At 41.5% G+C, this 21,545-nt stretch overlaps 3 protein-coding genes across 4 annotated transcripts; 1 reads left to right on the top strand and 2 right to left on the bottom strand.

Moving 5' to 3' along the window:
• Window positions 1-1,066: 1,066 nt before the first annotated feature.
• LOC137965468 (uncharacterized) lies at window positions 1,067-1,564 on the top strand. Its single transcript, XM_068811736.1, has one exon. It carries the CDS (start codon window positions 1,067-1,069, stop codon window positions 1,562-1,564), a length of 498 nt encoding a protein of 165 aa, XP_068667837.1.
• Window positions 1,565-5,896: 4,332 nt separating this feature from the next.
• LOC137965053 (G-type lectin S-receptor-like serine/threonine-protein kinase At4g27290) lies at window positions 5,897-11,574 on the bottom strand. 2 transcript variants are annotated; one of them, XM_068811450.1, is made up of 8 exons: window positions 9,738-11,574; window positions 8,506-9,222; window positions 8,024-8,176; window positions 7,757-7,938; window positions 7,325-7,535; window positions 6,991-7,228; window positions 6,723-6,873; window positions 5,897-6,634 (listed from the first exon to the last, which is right to left on the bottom strand). In XM_068811450.1, the coding sequence occupies exons 1-8, from the start codon at window positions 11,092-11,094 to the stop codon at window positions 6,335-6,337; spliced, it is 3,309 nt and encodes a 1,102-aa protein (XP_068667551.1). In that variant the 5' UTR covers window positions 11,095-11,574; the 3' UTR covers window positions 5,897-6,334. The 2 variants fall into 2 exon arrangements, with proteins under 2 accessions (XP_068667551.1, XP_068667552.1); XM_068811451.1 differs by having other exon boundaries at window positions 8,506-9,219.
• A 318-nt stretch (window positions 11,575-11,892) lies between these two features.
• LOC137965058 (uncharacterized) lies at window positions 11,893-19,175 on the bottom strand. Its single transcript, XM_068811457.1, has 9 exons — window positions 18,985-19,175; window positions 18,762-18,846; window positions 16,249-17,412; window positions 14,134-14,199; window positions 13,792-13,936; window positions 13,481-13,699; window positions 12,735-12,951; window positions 12,445-12,643; window positions 11,893-12,341 (listed from the first exon to the last, which is right to left on the bottom strand). The coding sequence occupies exons 3-9, from the start codon at window positions 17,403-17,405 to the stop codon at window positions 12,224-12,226; spliced, it is 2,121 nt and encodes a 706-aa protein (XP_068667558.1). The 5' UTR covers window positions 17,406-17,412; window positions 18,762-18,846; window positions 18,985-19,175; the 3' UTR covers window positions 11,893-12,223.
• Window positions 19,176-21,545: the final 2,370 nt, after the last annotated feature.

The following is a 21,545-nucleotide window of genomic DNA, read 5'->3' as shown; positions in this document are numbered from 1 at the left end:
TCCCTTTTGAGGATACATAGAGGAGGTTCTTGTCTCATGCCCTCAATGGATGACCTAACCCATGTTCTAGAAAGAGGGATCTCTAGAAACTCTCTAGAAGGTTCCGCAGATACACCAAGTTGGATCCGGTATATGTACTTGGGCATACATCCTAAAATTATATATAAGAGTCTAGAAAGGTCCACAACTAGATAGTAGTGAAATAGTTTAGAAGAATCTAAACCATTGGATTAATGACAAGTGTATACAATCTAGAACATTCATTGCTCCCCCTCAAAACTATAAATAGGGGAAAGTCTCTCATTTGTACACAACTCATTGGAGTGCAATGCATTCTCTCTTGAGCAAGTCCCTTAAGTCCTCTTAAGTTCTCTCATTGCTTTCATCGGGCGAGTGAGTGTAGCCCTTGCAAATAAGAGTGAGAGTTAGGCTGACTTGTGTATTTGCAAAAGGAGTTTGCACACAAGTGCTGCACGGGTTAAGCAAAGGAGTTGCGACACCGTGACAGTTGGTATCAGAGCTTCGGTTCGAGGGCGGGGGGGGATTGCTAAGGATTGTTGCTGCATCATGGCTAGTGATTCACAAGTGACCAACGTGGCGGTGGAAGGCCAGTCTTCAAAGTCGAAGAGAGATAGGTCAAGGGACCGAGGTCGGGAATCGGCGTTGGATGCTCTTATCTCTATATTGGAGACTCGGTTTGGTAAGTTCGAACAAAATTCTCTTTGAGTGTTTGAACAAGTCAAATGCTTTTGTAGATACCTTGCATAGTCTTGAAGCCGACATGTGAAGTGCGGTAGGGGTTTTTAAAACCTTGGGTGAAAAAACGACAAAGAAAGTCGAAAGCATGTCGGAAAAGTTTGGGACTATGAAAGGCGAAATAACTAGCCTCCATGAGTAAGTAGCTGAGCTTGAAGATGTTAAAATTCGGTTGACCCTATTGGAGAAGTCGGTAGCTACTGGGGGAGGGCTTGGACCAAAGGAGTTCGCTCCAAAGGTCAAAGTCCCAGAACCTAAGAGCTACAATGGGAAATGAGATGCCAAGGAGTTAGAGAATTTTCTTTGGCAAATGGAGCAATACTTTAAAGCTGCAAGGATTTCAGAGGAAGCCATGAAGGTGGATACAGTCACTATGTATCTCACCGACGATGCAATGCTATGGTGGAGACGGAGGTACGGTTATGTAACCGAAGGTCGCTACACTATAGGAACGTGGGAAGATTTCAGGAAGGATATCAAGTCTCAATTCTTCCCAGAAAACATTAAGTACTTGGCTCGGAAGAATCTAAAGCGGCTGAAACATACGGGGTCCATTCGAGAGTATGTCAACCAGTTCACAGCCTTGCTGCTGAATATATCTGACATGGCTGAGAAAGATAAACTCTTATTCTTCATAGATGGATTGCAACCTTGGGTAGAGCAAGAGTTGCAAAGGCGTGGAGTTCAAGACCTGGCCACCACACTCTCAATGGCGGAGAAGTTGGTCAAATTCACAAAGAAGGCTGAGGGCTCAAACAAAGACAAAAAGGGCAAGCTTAACCAAGGCAAAGGCGGGGGAGACAAGTAGAAGTACCATAAAGAAGAAGGCCAGAAAACTAGCTATGATCAAAAAGACAAAAGTAAGTTCGTCCCTCGTCGCTCGGGTTGTTTCATTTGTGATAGTGACCATATAGCTTTTGAGTGCCCAAAGAAGAAAACTCTCAATGCCTTGTTGGTAAACAAGGAAGGCCATGAGGAGGAGAGTGAGAATGAGGAAGAGCCTAAGATGGGGGCACTTAGACTCCTCAATGTCATGAAGGGGTAGGCTCATGTGGCCAAGTTTGCCCATTCAGTCAAGGAACTCATGTACGTAGACGTGTGTTTAAATGGCAAAAGTACACGTGCTATGATTGATACGGGAGTCACTCACAACTTTATCTTTAGAGAAGAGACCAAGAAGTTGGGTCTCAAATAAGAGAAGGATGTGAATAGGATGAAGGCGGTCAACCCTTAGGCTAAGCCGGTGATTGGAGTTGCAAAGGGCATCGCCTTTAAGGCAGGAGAATGGCAAGGCACCATTAACCTGACATCAGTGCCTATGGATGACTTCAAGGTCATTCTCGGAATGGAGTTCCTTAGCTCGGCCAAAGCCATTCTTATGTCATGCTTGGGTGTGTTGAGCTTTCTGGATAAGAAGGCACATTGCATGGTCCCGGTGTTGAAGGATGACAAGAAGATAAGTAAGATGTTGTCGGCTATGCAGCTGGTCAAGGGCCTCAAGAAGGGTGAGGTAACCTACTTGGCCACCTTGTCAGAAGAGAAGGACGGGATGACCATGCCGCGGGAAATCGAGAAGGTCCTTAGTGAATTTAAGGACGTCATGCCGCCAGAGCTGTCCAAGAGATTACCACCAAGGAGGGACGTTGATCACCAAATCGAGTTGGAGCCGGTTCAAGACCCCCTGCGTTAGCTCCATATCGGATGTCGCCACCTGAGCTGGAGGAACTAAGAAAGCAACTATGAGAGTTGCTGGATGCTAGCTTTATACGACCGTCGAAAGCCCCTTATGGAGCCTCGACATTGTTCCAAAAGAAACACGATGGGACACTTAGAATGTGCATAGACTATCGAGCACTCAACAAGGTAACTATCAAGAACAAATATCCGATTCCGCTCATAGCAGATTTGTTCGATAGGCTAGCTGAGGCACAGTACTTTAGCAAATTTGATTAACGAGTGGGGTAATATCAAGTGCAAATTACTGAAGGAGACGAGTCGAAGACTACTTGTGTCACAAGGTATGGAGCTTACGAGTTTTTAGTAATGCTTTTTAGCTTGACAAATGCCCCAGCTACATTTTGCACTTTGATGAACAAAATCTTCCATCCATACTTGGATCGATTCGTGGTGGTCTACTTGGATGATATTGTGGTTTACAGCCAAACGTTAAAGGAACACGTAGACCACTTACAAATTATTTTCCAAATGTTACGAAAAAACTCTCTCTATGTGAAGAGAGAGAAATGCTCTTGTGCCTTGAAGGAAGTCTTATTCCTTGGGCATTGGATCGGAGATGGGCATATCTGGATGGACAAGGCCAAGGTCCACGCTATAGCAAAGTGGGAGGTACCCATGAAGGTAACAGAGTTGAGGAGCTTCTTGGGTCTTGTCAACTACTACTAGAGGTTCATTGAGGGATACTCGCAGCGTGCTGCTCCACTCACAAAATTGTTGAAAAAGAACATATCATGACTATGGACGGAGCAGTGCAAGGAGTTTGAGGACCTTAAGGGCGCGGTAGCGGGGGAACCAGTGCTCAAGTTGGCGGACCATTCCAAATCTTTTGAGGTACACTGACGTTTTTGACTTTGCCATTGGAGGAGTTTTGGAACAGGAGGGGCACCCTGTTGCATATAAAAGTCAGAAGCTGAATGAGACGGAGTGGAAGTATACGGGCCAAGAGAAGGAGATGATGGTCGTGGTACATTGCCTAAGAACGTGGAGGCACTACTTGCTTGACTCTCGCTTCATTGTCAAGACGGACAATGTGGCTACAAGTTATTTTCAGACTCAGAAGAAGTTGAGTCCGAAGCAAGCGCGTTGGCAAGACTTTTTGGCTGAGTTCGATATGGTGATTGAGTACAAACCTGAACGGATTAACCAGGTTGCAGACGCACTAAGTCGGAAGGCTGAACTCGTCGCCTTGAAGCTCGAACACGTGCCCACGGTAAGTAAACTTAATGAGACTTTGCCAGACGTATACAAGAAGGGCTTAACAAGGATGATGTGGTCAAACACATCATTCAATTATTGAAGATGGAAGGACAAGGAGATTTTGGCAAGAAGATGGACTGGGGCACCCTCAGAAGAGAATTGATGAAGGAGTGTCATGACACCATGTGGGCTGGCCACCCAAGGCAGAGAATGACCTTTGCTTTGTTGGAGACTAGGTACTATTGGCCACGGATGGTGGACGATATAGACGAGTATGTGAAGACATGTCTAGTTTGCTAACAAGACAAGGTTGAACATAGAAAGCCGGGAGGGTTGTTGGAGCTATTACCAGTGCCGAAACAACCGTGGGAGAGTATCTCTATGGATTTCATATCGGTGTTGCCTAAGATGGACAGGATGGGGTCTATCTTACTTGTGGTAGATTGGTTTTCCAAGTATGCTACTTTCATTGTTGCTCCAACAGATTGCACAACATATGAAGCAGCCCGGCTGATCTTGAAAAATGTGGTGAAGTATTGGGGAGTCCCTAAATCAATTATAAGTGACCGAGACCCTCGGTTCACGGGGAAGTTTTAGACGAAGATGTTCAAACTCTTGGGGACAGAACTTTGCTTCTCCACGAGCTTTCACCCCCAAACAGATGGACAGACAGAGCGCACGAACGCATTGCTGGAGGAATACCTAAGGCATTTCATGAGTGCAAATCATAAAGATTGGGTGAAGTTTTTGGATGTGGCCCAATTTTGCTACAACTTGCAAAAGAGCAAGTCAACAGGCCACAACCCCCTTTGAGTTGGAAACATGCCAACAATCGCTCACACCATTGACAGTAGGGACCAGCTATGAAGGCAAGAGCCCTGCAGCCTACCAGTTTGCTAAGAACTGGCATGAACAGGCTGACATAGCAAAGTCCTACCTGCACAAAACCACTAAGAGGATGAAGAAGCACGCGGATAAAAAGAGGCAGCCACTTGAGTTCAAGGTGGGGGACCTCGTCATGATAAAGTTACCACCCCAACAGTTCAAGGCTTTACGCGGTAAGCACAAGGGGTTGGTCAGGAGATATGAAGGGTCTTACCCCATCATCAAGAGAGTTGAAAAGGTTTCATACCAAGTCCAACTTCCACCATCCATCAAGATCCATCCGGTCTTTCATGCAAGCATATTGAAGTCCTATCATGCAAATGCGGAGGATCCTTCACAAGGAGTTAACAAACGCACACCGCCACTGATGACTTCGTCGTTTGACAAAGAGGTGGAATACATCATCAGTGATCGCATAAAGAGACGGAGGGGAGTCTAGCCTAAGACGGAGTACTTAGTGAAATGGCGTGAATTGCCAGAGAGTGAGGTTACATGGGAAGAAGCTGAGGCGCTATGGCAGTTCGAGGACTAGATCACGATGTATAAGGAACGCAACAAGGACGTTGCATAATTTAGGTAGGGGAGAATGTCACGGAGCCCAAGCCCACGGTATACTCATTGGGCCTGTGATCCCCTTTGAGGATACTTAGAGGAGGTTCTTGCCCAAGCCCTCTATGGATGGCCCAACCCATGTTCTGGAAGGAGGGATCTCTAGAAGCTCTCTAGAAGATTCCGCACATATACCAAGTTGGGTCCGGTATATGCACTTGGGCATACATCCTAGAATTGTATATAAGAGTCTAGAAAGGTCCATAGCTAGATGGTAGTGGAATAGTCTAGAAGGATCCAAACCATTGGATCAATAACAAGTGTATACAATCTAGAACATTCATTACTCTCCCTCAAAACTATTAATAGGGGAAAGTCTCTCATTTGTACACAACTCATTGGAGTGCAATACATTCTCTTTTGAGCGAGTCCTTTGAGTCATCTTAAGTTCTCTCGTTGCTTTCATCGGGCGAGTGAGTATAACCCTTGCAAGTAAGAGTGAGAGTTAGGCTGACTTGTGTATTTGCAAAAGGAGTTTGCACACAAGTGCCGCACGGGTTAAGCAAAGGAGTTGCAACCCCGTGACAAGGGGCTCCTGATGCTCAATTTTCATCGAGGGCACGTCTTGGCGTCGTTGCTGACTGACTGGATGATATCTCAATTGACCCAGAAAGGTGAATCGATCAAATTCAAACGGCAGTGAATCGAAATGAAATTGTAAATATTGATCAATTATTTAAAAAAAAAAAAAAAGTGAATTCAGGGTGTGCTACTACTTCCGCTTATCGGTACAAGGGTTGTTGGCCTCTCCGTTCATCGCCATTATCAGGTTCTAGTTAACCCCAGAAAAATAATCCCATTCTTCATACCAAAAGCTCTCTGGCTGCAATGCCGTAACTGGGTGCTAGTAAACTTTACAAAATCCTGTTGTTCCCTTTTTTCAGACATGACAAATTCTCCTACAACATATATGACCTTTCTGAAGCGCAATAGAGGCAACATCCGTCAAATGGCATATGTAATTGAACAAGAACAGGTCTGATGAGCACCAGATCAAAAGAAAGAGGTACCAAGTATTCACCTTGCTGCAAGAAGTAAGATCCTATGCATACCACTTGTTTACCCATTCTGTCGAATTTTTCCTCTTCCACTTGCTTGTTGAAGCTGCTAAGGATAAAAATGAACCAAGCACCTCACAGGACCAACTTCTTCATCGTCCATCTAATGTAGAAATTGTTACATCATTTATGGATATGCAGCTTGGCTCACCAGTTGCATCATTTCTAGTTGTAATGGTTAAGAAGGGTGGTTTTTTGGGTGCGGCCAATGTCGTCGCTTCATTATTGAGCATGGTGATAACAGAAGCCATGTTTGGTCGATCTGCAGCATCTTCTTGCACACACAATAGGCCAATGCGGATGCAGTTCAACACTTCACTTGCAGAGCATGTCTCACTCAGTGATGGGTGTATTAGATCCAATCCCCTGCCTTCATTCCACAATCTCCACGCCTAGAAATTGGTACAAAGTTTAGTGAGTTTAGTGAAGGAATACAAGGACTGCAAAAGAAAAAAATGTATGTGGTGCACTGATACTTACAAGTCCTAGAAGTGTCAAAGACTCCTGGGAATCATATAAAGCCGTGTTCTTCTTCCCACTGACAATCTCAAGTACTATGATCCCAAAACTATAGACATCAGATTTGACAGAGAAGCGGCCATGCAATGCATACTCTGGAGACATATAACCACTGTATTCCACCATCAAGCCAAAGTAATTAGGTAGAATGATATGGGTTTATGAGAGGTAAAACTGAGGTTTTAAAACATCTGAATTTGTGGAACTATGTCAGGTATAAGACACTTACTATGTCCCAACGACTCTATTGGTGTTAGCTTCTAGCTGATTCCCTCCAAACAACCTGGCCATGCCAAAGTCTGAGATCTTAGGATTCATCTCTTCATCGAGGAGAACATTGCCACTTTTAAGATCTCTGTGAATGATCCTCAATCTCGAATCTTGATGGAGATAGAGAAGTCCACGAGCAATTCCTAAGATGATGTTGAATCGCATTTTCCAATCAAGAAGTCTGCATCTGTTTTTCTCTGTTACAAGGGTTTTATCATAAATAAGTTTTCTAATATGCTGGAAATTAGTTTGATATGATATTCATAGAAAACTAGTATTGTCATAGACCATACCAAAAATAAAGAAGTCTAAGCTTTTGTTAGGCAAATATTCATAGATAATCATCTTCTCGTCTCCTGCAATGCAGTAACCCAACAGCCGAACAAGATTCCTGTGTTGAAGTTTCGCAATCAACATGACTTCATTCTTGAATTCCTCTAAACCTTGTCCAGATCTTTGAGAAAGTCGTTTCACAGCAATTTCTTGACCACCAGGTTGCTTGCCCTAAAAATGTAAAATTTTCAGTTTAGAAGGAAAATATAGCAAAGGAGAGATTTCTAGAGACGCTATGTTGTAATGTCAACTATATATTGCTAGATGGTATCTCAAGTTAAACCAAAACGCATTTAGTTGCAATATTAGTGGGTGAAGACAGAGATCACACAAGTTCACAGGTTAAAAAGTGTGCTTCACGTAAGCACATGGTTCAGAAAATAAAAGACTACCTTGTATACAGGTCCAAAACCACCTTGTCCAAGCTTATTTGATTCAGAGAAACCCCCTGTGGCAGCTGCTACACTTTCGAAGTCAAAAAACGGTATATCCAACTCCTCTGTTCCATTTGCGCCAAGTATGTCCTTACCACCCAAATGAGATGAGGACATTCTCGACCTTTTATGTTTGGCTTCTGATTCAATTGAAAGAGTCCGTGTTTAGGCAGAGGTTAAAGAAAAAGCAAATGAAGTTCTGAATGGAAGTAAGTCAGCATTTACCTTTCTTCCTTACCACCCTCCTCCTCCTCCTCCATAAACAGAAAGTTAATACGCTGGCCAAAAGAAACACATGAACAATAGTTATAGGGATGATCGTGGCTAAGTGTTTCCGGGAATGGGAAGAGGCTTCCAAACCTTTATTTCGAATATTATCTGAAAAAGAAAGATGAAGCACTTATTAATGGTTAAACATTCGAAAAGGAGGAGATAATTAGCAATGAAACACAAGTAAAATATCTTCAGGTTTCTACCATCGATTAGGAAACATGAATTCAAATTGCTCATGAGATGGATAACCCATGGATCCCTTCTTAACCTTATAAGATGATGGTAATTTCTGGTACTCACAAAAAAGCTAGCATATTGATTAATAATAGTGTCAGATGCCACCAAAAAGAAGAAAATATGGGTAAGCAGATTAAAAGCCATGCTTGAAATGCAGTTATCCATTATGAGACCCAAAAAAAATTGAGGATGATCACCTTTAGTACAGTTCAGAGTTAAAGGATTCCACTTCAAGTTAGAATTGCAAATACATCGTTTTGTCCCTCTCTGCCCACCAACAAACAAACAAGTGGAATTTGCCCAAGCCCTGCAGTCACTAGATGAATTACAAACTGGCTCCAGCGGTGGCTCCCATCCAATTTCTACTCCCACCTGCCAATTACTTGCTGGACTAGATAGATTAGCATTAACAATGCTTGCATAAGCACTGCAACCAGTATGAAGAACACCAATAGAATAGGACTTTGGTGCTGACAATCCTTCAGCCATCTGAGAACAGCACATGGAGGAATTAATACAAGCAGCAGGTCCATCGTATATATATTTCTCACACAGAGTAGATGTACAATTCAGAGTTACTGAGAGTTGAGGAGCTGCACAATCGAACAACAGGACAGAGCTTCTGTTGGTCAGGTAAAATGGTAAGCGATTATTTAAGAGGACATCTTTGCTTTTGGCACCATTTGGCCAACAGATATGCATGTCTTCAGGTTGGATCACAAAGGTTCTTAATTCTGTATTGATACTTGTTATTGCATAAGAGGAGCCATCTAGTGCATTGAATCGAAGTTGACCAGCTGTTGAGTTGCAAGAGAAGCTATTGTAAGCAGGGTCTCCACAGTTGGGTCCAGTGCTTAAAGGGTAGGGGATGATATTTGTCCCACAAGTTTGGCAGCGTCTTCCAGTATTCTCTGCTTCGGTTAATGAGCAAAAGGTATACATATGAAGATCAATATTTAGCACACTAAAGGAGCAAAAAGAAATGCTTTTTAAAGAAATTTCATGAAATCAACAAATAACCACCTTCCCAGTGATTTGTTTGACTTATTCCCTACACGTGAAAATTAATCTGAGAACTGGCTTCCACCACTATAGGTGATGTAGATTCGGAAGGACAATCTGGACTTCGTTTGACCCACTTTTTTTGGTAAACCAGGGTAAAGTAGAGCAATTGCCTGTTGTTTAATAAAAAGTGAATGTTTAGACAGTTATTTGAGAACTTCAGGGTGGAGATAGTTATTGCTTCTTCTGGCCAGATGAAATTTTGGGGTAGCTATCAGAAACTAAAGCAAGCAAAAACTTAGTAATAGTGGACTACAGGGGAGGGGGGAGATACTACACAATATTTTTCTCTATTGTACCGCAGTCGCAATTTCTCGACTAAACTGGACGAAGCACTTGCTTAATGGAAAAAACTGATAAAAGGTACCTAACTCTGAGGCTGCAAGGCGCAGGTAAAGATCCACCGCTTCTCCGTCCCCTTCGTTTCCGTCCTTAACATCCTGCAAATCCTCGTTCCAAATTTGACAGGTAAAATTGCCACCACTCTTCACATTAGCATATGCCGTACAACTACAATTTCTTAGACATTGTGCTGTACACGCTTCCACTCCCGTATTTGTTGAGCCTTCATCGGTCTCAGGAGGTGCTAGTTTCATCCTTGGCAGAACCAAAAACTCATCTTTGTTTCTACATTGTAACGGTTTCTTTCTCCTGCAACCGCCTGACCAATCTCCGGAATTCCAGTCCCGAGCAGACGCAGGTTCAAACCCCGGCAAGCACTGACACATTGGGCTTTGATTCTGGTTACAGCTGCTAAAAATCCCACAGGCACCAAATTCCTCGCAAGAGTGTGCTTGGCCCGACCAAACATGAGATTCCTCGGTGATTGAATCCCCAGTTCCAACGTACCAGATGTAATTGAGTTTGCCAGATGGGTCCATAACAATGGAGGGGAGGAAGGTTAAGGAGGCAGAATATTCGAGGAAGACCCCATTCTCATTGCTAATGACAGTGAAGTTCACTAAAGCTTGGCTCTGTTCAGGCAAGAGTTTATATGTGGTTCCGTTCCAGTATATGCTTCTGTAATATGGTTCTAAGCCCTTGAAGATGAAGAACTGGCGCAACTCTTGAGGATCAATACCGAAAGAAAAAGTCCCAGAGGAAGGATCTTTGTCATCTTTCCACGAAATGAGCTTCTGGGTTTTTCGGGTCCTCCGGTTGAAACCGATCTTCATACCTGGGAGAAGTGTGTCGGTTGGAAAATCGAAGCTTTGCCATACAAGTCTTTGAGCTGGATCAGATCCTCCTCTGAGGACAAGGTTTCCAGAATCTAATAGAACTGCAACTGAATTATTCGACACAGTGGAAGCATTCGTAGACCAGAGGGTCTTTCGGTGACCGTCAAATAAAACCAAATTTCCATCTCCTTCAATGGTGAGCACTCCGGAAGAATCATTAACAGGGTTATCACCATTGGCGACCCAGACGATTCTTCGTATAGCAAGCTGAGCATACCAAATTCCAACGCACCGATTGCTGCCTTCACCGGAACTGAAGAATCCCATTTCAAAGATCTTTCCCTTCGAAACAAGAGTTTGGCCATCTCTTATAGAGAAATTTGGAGTCACACTATCTGATACCGAAAAAGATTGAGGGAGACAGCATAATAATAAGCATAAAGAAACATAAAACATACGACAGATTCTTCCCATCCACTTCTTGATACCAAACAGAACCGAAACAATATGAAGTTCATGACATCGAAAATTTTCACCAAGGACCATCTTCTTCTGCAGAAAGTTGTCTCAAGTGGAAACGCAAATGAGGGGGAGACTGTTCTTGGGTATGACGACCACCCCACCATTATTGATGGATTTTTGCATAAAATGCGCACTGGCGCCGTCTGTTCAGTTGACGTCTCTGATGAGTCTCCCCATCTACGGAAGCATGAACACGCCCAAAGTCGTTGCCTGTTCTGCATGGTGTAAAAATTCGATAGTGGGCGATGCCCAATGCCTTTTCGTTCTCCGTCAATGAGAAAAGTAGCAGCTCAGTAGTCGGAATCTTCCTCCGGTTTTACTTTATTCGGAGAATTCAGACTACTTTTTGTTTTTCACGAAATAATAGAATGTTACACATCTTACTATGGAATTTCACTTTTCCATCTTGACGCAAGTTCTTCTTTCTTCCTCTTTCTTCTTCTTCTTCTTCCTCGTTTTTTTTTTTTTTTTCTTAGAGCGTTAAAAGGGGTGAGGGGGGGTTTCCTGGTCTGATCACTAGCTTCCAGTCGCCAATTGTAAACCGCCTCTCTTCTACTATCATTAACCAGTTCTGATTACAGAACCTCCCCACCTCCCAGTGATTACATAAGAGCCAAATGCAGGGGTCTGAGATGGTGACAAATCAACGCAAGTTTCTGTCTGTTACCAGAAAAGGGAAGCGACATAAACACTGAACTGGGACGCGTCGGGATAAGAAAAAAAAGGGCACCTTGAGTAAATATGAATCACATCTGATTATTTACTTGTGTTTTCGTAAAGTGACATAAAAAATGCTAAAAGACTCCTGATATGGGACCAAACGCCGAAACACCCACTTTCGGGTGGCATGTGAAGAAAAGAAATAAGAAAAAAATACAACATCGAAGAGACTGGGAATCCTCGTTTACATTTTTTCAAGAGAATACTTAATCTGCAACAATTACGGTCGAAAACGGGAATCAAATGAGAAAGTGCACTGGTACAGTCTCTCTCTATACCTCACTTATACTCTCGTTTCTCCTCAATATTCATGTCTAAATAACCCTGTCATGGTAGACACGAAATTCGAAATGAGAAGGATGTGCGGCCTGGAGACCCAATACTGACAGGAAGACGAACAAGTAACTACCATCTAGGACAAAGCTATTACTGCTCAATCCTCAGTCAGGTCAGTCTTTTGCTTTTTCCACTTGTAAGCCGCTTCCAAAATTTTAAGAGCGGGGGCTCCTGATGCTTCATCTGGGAAAATATAATCGAAATACTCTTCATACCTGGAGGAGACAGGTAATTTTCGAATCAGTACAAAAGGCTCATTACAGAGCATAAGTAAAAGCTTAGAAAGACAAAAGTTCCAAGGAGCCTGAGTGAGCATACCCAGCTCGAGTGTCATCCTCAGATGCTATAGCTCTTCTTCGTTTAACTTTCCTTGGCATCTTCCTTTGCACTAGACTTACATCTCCAATGCCGCCAAATCCACTCTCCAAATTTAACCATTCCTCCAAAAGCATGGCCCTTTCCTCTTTCAATTCGGGCTCATTTGTTCTAAAATAATCAAAGGCTTTCTCAAAAACACCTTTTTGAGCAAATACAACAAAGAAAAAGAGTAAGAAATTTGTTTTAGTACACAAATGTAAAAGGTCCAATTAATTTTCAGCTCCACTCACCTCGGGTAAGCTGGAGGCACTCCATTTTTTTCTTCATGGTATCTGGACCATTTTCATGATCCTCAGAATCCGTGCCTTCCTCTGCCATACCACATGAAGCCTCAAACTTAGCATAACTCAGCCACACCTTCAAGTGCTTTGTTCGATCAAGTAGCCTTTCATATAGTTGTCTGGTTCTTTCGTATTCACCCTCCGCAATCTCAAAATCAATATAAGCCTGTAATGAAATAATTCATTGAACTAATATGAGATCCTCTAACACCCAATATACAAATGGAAGTTTAAGAACATAAAAAATAAGCATCAAGCTCTACTTTCATGAGAAGAAACACCGATATAAAACTGCCAATTACTTCTCCAATTACGCAAATTGTCCACATCATGCTGCTAACTATTATTGACAAACAAATTGGTAACTGAAGGGTGAACAAATGAAGCAATACTGCACTTCAATAAAAAAAAGGTGGGAAATCAGAAAATTCATAGTAACTCATTACCCATAAAACAACCAAACAAACAATTGCAAGACCACAAATTCTCTTGATTTCAACTTGCAGAACAACAATGCATGAGTAGGAAAAGAATTCAAAGCATAGTTTCCTAGAAACAAACATACAAGTACAATAAATATGGGACCATAAAGTAGCATATGGTTTTTGAGAAAACCTTGCTCCTAAATTTAAAGTGTAATTGGAACAGGTGAAAACACAAAAATTGCCAGTAATATAACTATTCCAAAACCATACCTTCCACAGCAGTTCAGGCATATCAAGAGCCGGTTGAGCAATAGCAAGATCGAAAATAGCCCGTGCTCTTTCAGTCTCTCCTAGTGATCTCTCCAACTCCGCAAACTTGCTCCATGCATAGCAATTGGCAGGTGCCCACTCCAGATACTTCTCATAGAGAATTCTGCATCGATCTATGTTTGCAAGCTGCAGTTCAATTTCAATGTATTTTTTAAAAATCTGTTTCATGGACAGAAAAGTTTTGTCAGTTCAATTGAATTTACAATCAATAGAAGTTCCAAGTGCAAGAGAAAGGGATACTAAAACCCAACCTTATCTTTTGGAGCCCTCCCTATGACATTTCCTAGGATTTGTCGAGCAGCCGTCAGATTCGTCTGGCGTATCTCAAATTGGGCAGCTAAAAGCCAGATTTTTGCAAAAGAGAACTTTTTATGCGGGATCAATTTTAGGCATTCCCTAAAGAGAGTCAAGTTGAGAATAAATGAGAAATGCTATTCTAATTTAAACTAATATGGGCATATATCAAAAGGCTAACTGAATGAAGGGGCTAGAATAACTATTCTACAGCTTCAATAATTTAGAAAATTTAAGTCACTAAAAGTGCACTCTATTGTATTCACCCATGCATGCAACCAAGAAAATTTGAAATAAACCTGTAAACTTCTCTTGCACGCTCCATGTCTTCTGCTTCCAACTCTTCATACAATGCATAATTTATCCTACAAAAGCACATACAGAATCATTATAATTCACCTTGCTCACATACAAACACATTACAACATATTTGCAACATAGAATTAAATATTTAGAATAATGACAACAGTAGAGAAGTCTGCGAATAATAGTGGAGAAGTATAACCTGAACTCAAGGACTGGATTCCTAAGAACATTCCTAGCAATAGTCATGAAGCCTATGGAGAGCCGTTTGCAATCAGTATCCAGCAACCTAAGATTCCACGTCCAAAGAGCGACTAACGGAAAATTTGGACAGATTTTTGGTTGGTGACACTAAGCTACAAGCTGCTTTTGCTCGGTTCTACACTTTGCCCAGATATAGAAACATCTCAGACTCACAATCTAGAATATCTGGAAACTCGACTTTAGAAGATCCTTTAATGATGCTGACTCAGCAGAGTTGATAAACCTCCTGTCCTTGCTAAGCAAGACTTTCATCCTAGATCAGGGTGAAGACTGCCCAAACTGGGCCCATGTAACTCAGGATCCTTCTCAGTGGCCAGCTTTTACAGCTAATTAAGCCCAGTAGCAAGATACACCATAAAAAATCAGTGTGGTATGGAAGATCAAAGCTCAGAAATATTACCCTTTTTCTGGACTGTAGTTTACAGAGAGGTCCTAACATGTGATTAATTAGAGAAAAGAAGCTGTCCAGTAGTTAATAATCTATGTAAGCATTAAGGACTCACAGTAGAAACAGCTTCTTACATCTTGCTGCATTGCCTGTTCACTCCAATTGTATGGGGAGCAATATTTTCAAAGTTTGGCATTAAAGCTTGTACACCAAAGCAATTCTCAAGCTTCACCTTCCAATCCTTTTCCAAAAGCAGGAAATCAACTTTAAGGGCTGGCTTTGGCAGCAGTACCACGGGAAGTTTGGAATAAATGAAATAGAAGAACTTTTGAAGCAAAATTAAGATCTATGGGAAGTGTAATTGAAGGGGCAATTCAAGCCATATTGCAATGGGTGAGTGTTCTAAATTACAGGCCTCCAGTTCCAAGGTTCGTCATTTGCAGAAATTGGAAGCTAATCCCATCCTTTGCAGAAGACAGACCTCACGAAGCCATACTTTGGCAACCTCCTCCTATAGGGCAATTCAAATTAAATTTTGATGGAAGCAGCTTTTGGAAACCTGGTCCTGTTGGTGTGGGGGGCGCAATCAGGGACTGAACAGGTTTCTTTCTCCTTACCTATTCAGACCAACAGAACTTTAAGCCCTCTGGGAAGGTATTCACCTCTACATCCGAAGGTTTTCAGCACCAATAACAGTAGAAGGAGATTCAGCGGTTCGTTTGCAAATAGAAAGCTTCCTCCAAGGAAGTTGAGACACACATAAGGGTACATGGCTTCTATTTGTTCTGGCAGGGAGATTATATGGCAGCACAGATTGAGATCAGCTAACTCATATGCTGAACAATTGGCAAAAGAAGGTGTCTCTCTCCCCCAATTAATGAGAGCAAGCTCCCCCCAACTTAAAGCTTTGGGCTTGGCCCTATATTATTTTTATCCTTAAGCCATAAGCCATAAGCCATAAGCCATAAGAATGTAATGTATATTTCAGTAAGAATAAAGCTATTCATCATTCTTCAAAAAAGCAAAAAACAATAATAACAACAGTAAAAACAAAAAGTGGGGGGAATTTGTTCTCCCTTATGCGGAGCCGGTTGGCATAGCCGACTCCAATACTGCTGAAGTGAGTGCCCTCTTAAATGGTCTTCAAATTTTCAAGGACCGTCTTCACAGAAAGCTGCTTATGAAGGAGACTCCAAAGTCATCATTAGTTGGTGCTCCAGCTCAAGCTCCCCCCTGGAGCCAATGGCTATCATTGATTGTATTGCTGACATTGTGTCTACAATTCATTGTACTTATATTCCTAGATTAGCCAATTCCTTGGTTGATTTGGAACCTCCAAGCAATCTCTCATTGTTTAGGAAGGTTTCCTTCTAAGCTTTTGATTTAATAAAAATCAGCATCATTTAAAAAAAAAAAAAAGTAAGGGAAAGAGAAAACAGACAAACATAATCTTACTCACCACAGGTAAATATAGCGCTGCCAGTAGCGTTTCTCCTCTGCTGGTGGCACATTAGCAATAGCCCTCTCATAAACTTCCCTCGTTCTATTTTTATCCCCAACACTTTCTTCCAGCCGAATATAATCAAACCAAGAATCATAATTAAGAGGGTTATTCCGAACCTCTTCCTCATACTGAAATCTTCTCTTACCAACAATCGCATCCTCTATGCCCTCCTTATCCCCATATTGTTTCTCAAATGTAACAAATTTCTTATAAAGGTCTTCTGCACGTCCTTTAGGTATATGGTCAAGGGCATATTTGTAGATACATCTTGCCCGTTCTGTCTCTTTGCACCGTTCTTCAAACTCAGCAAAAGCCACAAAAAGCTGCTCAGCATCTTCATCGTCTGCTAGTTTTACCACTGCACGTTCATAACAGCTCCTTGCTCGAGCAACATCCCCATTTTTCATTTCAAATTTGGCATACTTAATCCATGCATCTACCTTTGGGTGGCATTGTGTGAAACGCTCATATATTGAGCGTGCCCTCTCTATCTCATTGTAGCGCAATTCAAATTTAATATAGGACAACCAACCCTGCTGATCAGGCATCCAGTTCATCCATCGCTCAAAGATTTGTCTAGCCCCTGCAACATTCCCAAGGATCTCCTCCATGTGGATATACTTGTACCAAAGCTGGTCTACACGAGGCAACAAGGTAACCGCCCGGTCCCAAACATTCCTTGCACGGTTAACAAATTTGTTCTTCATTTCCACTTCTGCATACTTGAGCCAGATGGTGGGATTTCTATAATCCACCTCCAAGGCCCGCTCCCAAACAGACCGGGCCCGATCAAAATCCTTTTGTGACTCCTCCCATTGTGCATATTTTTTCCAGACACTCACATTCCAACGAACTCTGCGGATAAGATCTTCAAACTCTTTACGCTTTCGAAGGCGGTAATCTGCAAGTTCAGTAGCATCTGTTATTTTCTGCTTTGGTGGCCGGATCTCTGCTTCCTGTCGTTCACGAGCTTCACGAAGTATCTGCTCAGCTGTAATTTGTATAGGGGCTGGTGTCTTATTTTTAACACGTGTGGACCGAGGAAGCTTCACATCAATGTCTTTGCGAGTGAGGAACCCAAGAGAGGGATCAGCATCTTTGGCTGATGACATCTTTTGTCTGTTTGATCAGGAAACAGAAGAAGTGTTTAAACGCAGGCAAAACAGTTGCTAATAATGCATGAAAGAACAATTTATATGAAGAGGCCAAAGGATGAAAAGCACAGACAAAAAAAAAAAAAAAAAAAAACAGCCTGCTATATATGTTGTCATATGTGGCTTCATACCGTCGACACCTCAACAGAATAATATAAGAGATTCAGTATTCTCTAAAATTTTCAGCGTACTCTGTATATATTTTATAACAAACTCATGAATCACGAAAAGTGCATTCCCCCTATTCATAACTAGTAATTGCTCTTTAAACTGCTTTGGAGTTTCGTAGTCAAATGAGTGCATAAAATTTTCCATCTAGTGAACAGTAAATAAATCTAAGAATTCGGCTTTGCCTTGAAGCAAACCCAACCATTTCTAGGACTCACAATTTCTTATATCAAATAAGCTACGAAACAGTGCCATTCAACAACTAATGATGCATCAATATCATTCATCATAAATAGAGATGACACTGAGCCAAAACGACTCACAAGCCGCTCAAGCTCAGCTCAATCCAGTTTTAACTAGAGCTCGACTCGAGCTAAAACTTCGAATAAGGCTGATGATATAACAAACTAAACTCAAGATTTTCCAAACTCGGTTTGTCAGCTCATGAGCCGACTCATTAGTTTACCCTAATTGCTCTCGGCAATTTCCTCTTTAATTGGTTGATGATTGCTCTTATTTACCTCAAACCTCAAAGACAACCAATAGTTCAGCCTTTTTGAGTCTTTCAACATCCAATGTTTTGCTTGCCACTAGAATAAACTCTACTGATGGAGAAGTTTGTTCTTTCTATTAGGTCTATTAAACTGGCTATTGTACATTAGTATGCACCGTTGCAGCAAAGTCATGGACTCCTCTACAACAGCATGCAGTTCAATGGTTTTGAATTCATTGCCAAATTCTCTCTATTTATTTATTTTTATTTTTTTATAGTTTTAAATGTATGTTGAGCTTGAACCTGGCCTTAAGCTCGAGCTTGAACTCAATTTAATTTTCGGAGCTCGAGTTCAATTTAAAGCCCGCAGCTAACCTCAAGCTCAAGCTCAAGCTCGAGCTTGAAGTTTTAAGGTCAAGCCAAGCTCAAACCTGCACATGCCACCCCTAAATTCATAACCAGAAAATTTTCATTGCTGTTATGTCCAGTAAATTTCTTTCCAGAAAAGATCATCACTTATCCAAACGAACCAGAAGCCAGTGAACTCTTCCAAGGCAATAACCCACAAAACCACATATGATCAAAAGTTTGCAAACCAAATGCAATATGTTATCATAATATGAAAAACAAAGTTATTCATACAACATACTTACCCGTGGGAGGTGATAACCAGCAACGACGCGTCTTATATTAAATAGGGAAGCACGCAGATGTTTTGCACACACTCTCTTCTAGCAGCTGTACCGCAATGAAAAAAAATAAGAAGATCAAGAAAAATAGATGGAAGACGATATCATAAGTTGCAGATAGGATTTACCGAGAGAAGCAAAACCCGGAGAAGAAATTAAAAGTAAAAAAATAATAATAATGCGTTACCTTCGGTGAGACCACGAACGACGCCAGTCCTACGGGCACGAGGAGCAGAGGAAGAGAGTTAGAGAACAGAAGATAGCACAATTGGGCGGAAGAGGGCAAAGCCGGTTAGAAGAAGGTCGGCCAAGAGGCACAGGCAGAGGAGAAGTGCCGGTAGGATGGGCTGATTAGGGTCAGGAAGTGAACAGCGACGACTCGATTTCGCCCTACTCGAGACTATGAGAGTTGTCCTAGTTGGAAACATTATATTTCTTTACATTACGACGAAGTTAAAAAATAAAAATAAAAAATTAACAATATAAAATAGAAAAAATAAAATTAAAATTAAAATTAAAAATTAAAAGTATAATTTTAATAATCGAGACGAGTTTCAATTTATGAGTTTAGTTATTTAAGTTACAAAATTTAAAAAATTTAATTAATTAATTAAAATTAACATTAATTATTAATTAACTATTAAAGCCCAAGAAATGGATTACATTATTAACATGATATATTAACAAATTAAAACTATTTAAATAAAGTATTAAAATAAAAGAGAAAAATTATATTAATCGGAGTATTATGTAAAAAATAAAATTCGCTAACAGAGATAAATCTAAATATATCGTGAAAAATTACCAATAAATAACACGTTGTCGTTTCTTGTTTGAGAAGTCTCATATCGCAGCTGTAACTAACTCGGTAGTAGAATCCTTCTCTCTTAACGACTCTTCCTACTGGTTCTATATATATTAAGAGGTTGCAGAGGTAAAGTTCCAGGCGATGAATCCGTTCCTCCTTCACGAAGACGAAGACGAAGACGAAGACACTACTTGCGCAATGACGCGCTGCCTGATCCCCCGCGACAATGAGAAGCTTTATCGGAAAAAGCGCAGAATCGAGTCCTGTTCTTCACCATCCTCATCTTCCTACATTGTTAACAATGTGCCCTCCTACTGCTTCAAGAACCTCGAATCCTACTCCCCATTCGACAACGTTTTCTACTCCGTCAAGAACTACGATTCCTGTGACTGCACAGAGGACTTCTTGAGCGATGAAGAACACATGGCTTCTCAAGAACCTTTTTATGGAGGGGATGACGCGGTTGACGATGACGGTGATGGCTCTTGTGCCAGCTACTTCAACATGCTCGGAGAGCGTAATGTGGAGGAAAAGAAGCCGTGGAGGACTAAACCCAGAGCGCGAGTGATCCCTGTCACTGAGATATTTTATTTCGACCGCAAGGCCTGCCAGATTGACTCCCAATCTTTGCTTGAAGACGTGGACTTCGAAGATCTTGATTGGAATGACATAGATGATGAAGCAGAGCGTGAGTTCTGGAAGTCCGTAGCTGACGCAGCTCATCTGACAACTGCTTGATCAAATATCTTTAGTTTATGGGACAGAGAGGATATTATTAACTAATGTTGGGGTCTTATGGATAGAAATTCTGTATTTTCATTAAGAATTTGTAAGTTATGTTATCAAAACTAAAGAGAATCGATATTGCAATCGCTCTGTTTCAATCTGTTTCTTTATTGAATCGGTATTCTATTTTTTTCGAAAATTTGCTTTTGTGCTCATCAATATTATGGATTATCTCTCCGGCATATGCCAGGGATGGCGATATAATCCGTGTCAGAAGATGAAGAATTGGGTCGACCCAGTTTCACGATTCGAGTTTTCTCATCGCTCAATCTTCTCCTCCAGAGAAACAGAATAGTCATCAGGACGATGAGCAGTCCAGCTCCGATGCAGGGTAATAGGATCAGCAGCGCTGTTGGGGTTTGGAACAACATTTATGCTGCCTAGTCTATCTGGGTCCTCTGTGGTGCTATAGAACAGAGACCCCGGTTCTTCTTTCAGAATGAAAGAAGAAGAAGAAGGATTCTGAAAGAAGAAACCCAGACAAGAGCAATTTCTTGAGCATAAGCTTTGACAAGCACCGAAGGTTGATACTGCTGCAACCATGCTTTGGTAATCGCCGGCAAAATATTGTGATCCGCTGCCGAGTCTTACGTAAGAAAGTGGCGTATCAGATTCAACGTCGTCAATAGGACCCAAGCAACCTGCCGTCGGAGGCTTTGCCAAACCGTGCAAACCGGGCGGGCAGACGTAGCCGAATCTACTACACAATCCGAGTGGTCTGCAGGAAAGCGGGAGGTAGCAGTTATCATCCGGGGCCGATAAATCCTCGTTCCAGTTTCGTCCATTTTGAAACTTCTGTTGGATGGAGATCCGGAATCCGGCGGAGAACGTGCCAAACAACCTGTCAGCCACGCTGGCGGTCTCGAATCGGCGCGTTGACCGTTCCAACGTCACAGAAGACGTTTGAAACTAGGTATTTTGACAATTAAAATTGAAAATTTTTTAATCAGTTATTTTGTCAAATATCCCTAAAAAAGCCATACACGTCATAGGTAAAGTTTGTTGCCTGTGACATGTTGGTGCAATTAGTTTAATTATTTTAATATTATATTTAATTTAATATATATTATTTATTTTTAATTAAATTTATATCTTAAATTGAATAAGTATACTCAAATTTATTTATAAAAATAAGTAAAATAAATCCTCACTTG

Source organism: Aristolochia californica, unplaced genomic scaffold (genome assembly GCF_029961685.1).
Source record: "Aristolochia californica isolate CCGP_79_NKW_82.1479 unplaced genomic scaffold, dmAriCali1.0.hap1 SCAF_5, whole genome shotgun sequence".
NCBI lineage: Eukaryota > Viridiplantae > Streptophyta > Magnoliopsida > Piperales > Aristolochiaceae > Aristolochia > Aristolochia californica.
This window is presented reverse-complemented; position numbering and strand designations above follow the sequence as displayed.

What these genes read in the sequence shown, in the direction of transcription:
- LOC137965468 (XM_068811736.1), top strand. Translation starts at nt 1,067, where the DNA reads ATGGAGCAATACTTTAAAGCTGCAAGGATTTCAGAGGAAGCCATGAAG.
- LOC137965053 (XM_068811450.1), bottom strand. Translation starts at nt 11,094, where the DNA reads ATGGTCCTTGGTGAAAATTTTCGATGTCATGAACTTCATATTGTTTCG. An exon ending in AACTCTGAACTGTACTAAAG is followed by an intron (nt 8,177 to 8,505) that starts GTGATCATCCTC and finishes TTTCTTTTTCAG; the next exon opens with ATAATATTCGAAATAAAGGT. An exon ending in CTTAGACTTCTTTATTTTTG is followed by an intron (nt 7,229 to 7,324) that starts GTATGGTCTATG and finishes CCCTTGTAACAG; the next exon opens with AGAAAAACAGATGCAGACTT.
- LOC137965058 (XM_068811457.1), bottom strand. Translation starts at nt 17,405, where the DNA reads ATGTCATCAGCCAAAGATGCTGATCCCTCTCTTGGGTTCCTCACTCGC. An exon ending in TGCCTGAACTGCTGTGGAAG is followed by an intron (nt 12,952 to 13,480) that starts GTATGGTTTTGG and finishes ATTTCATTACAG; the next exon opens with GCTTATATTGATTTTGAGAT. An exon ending in GTGCCTCCAGCTTACCCGAG is followed by an intron (nt 12,644 to 12,734) that starts GTGAGTGGAGCT and finishes TTGCTCAAAAAG; the next exon opens with GTGTTTTTGAGAAAGCCTTT.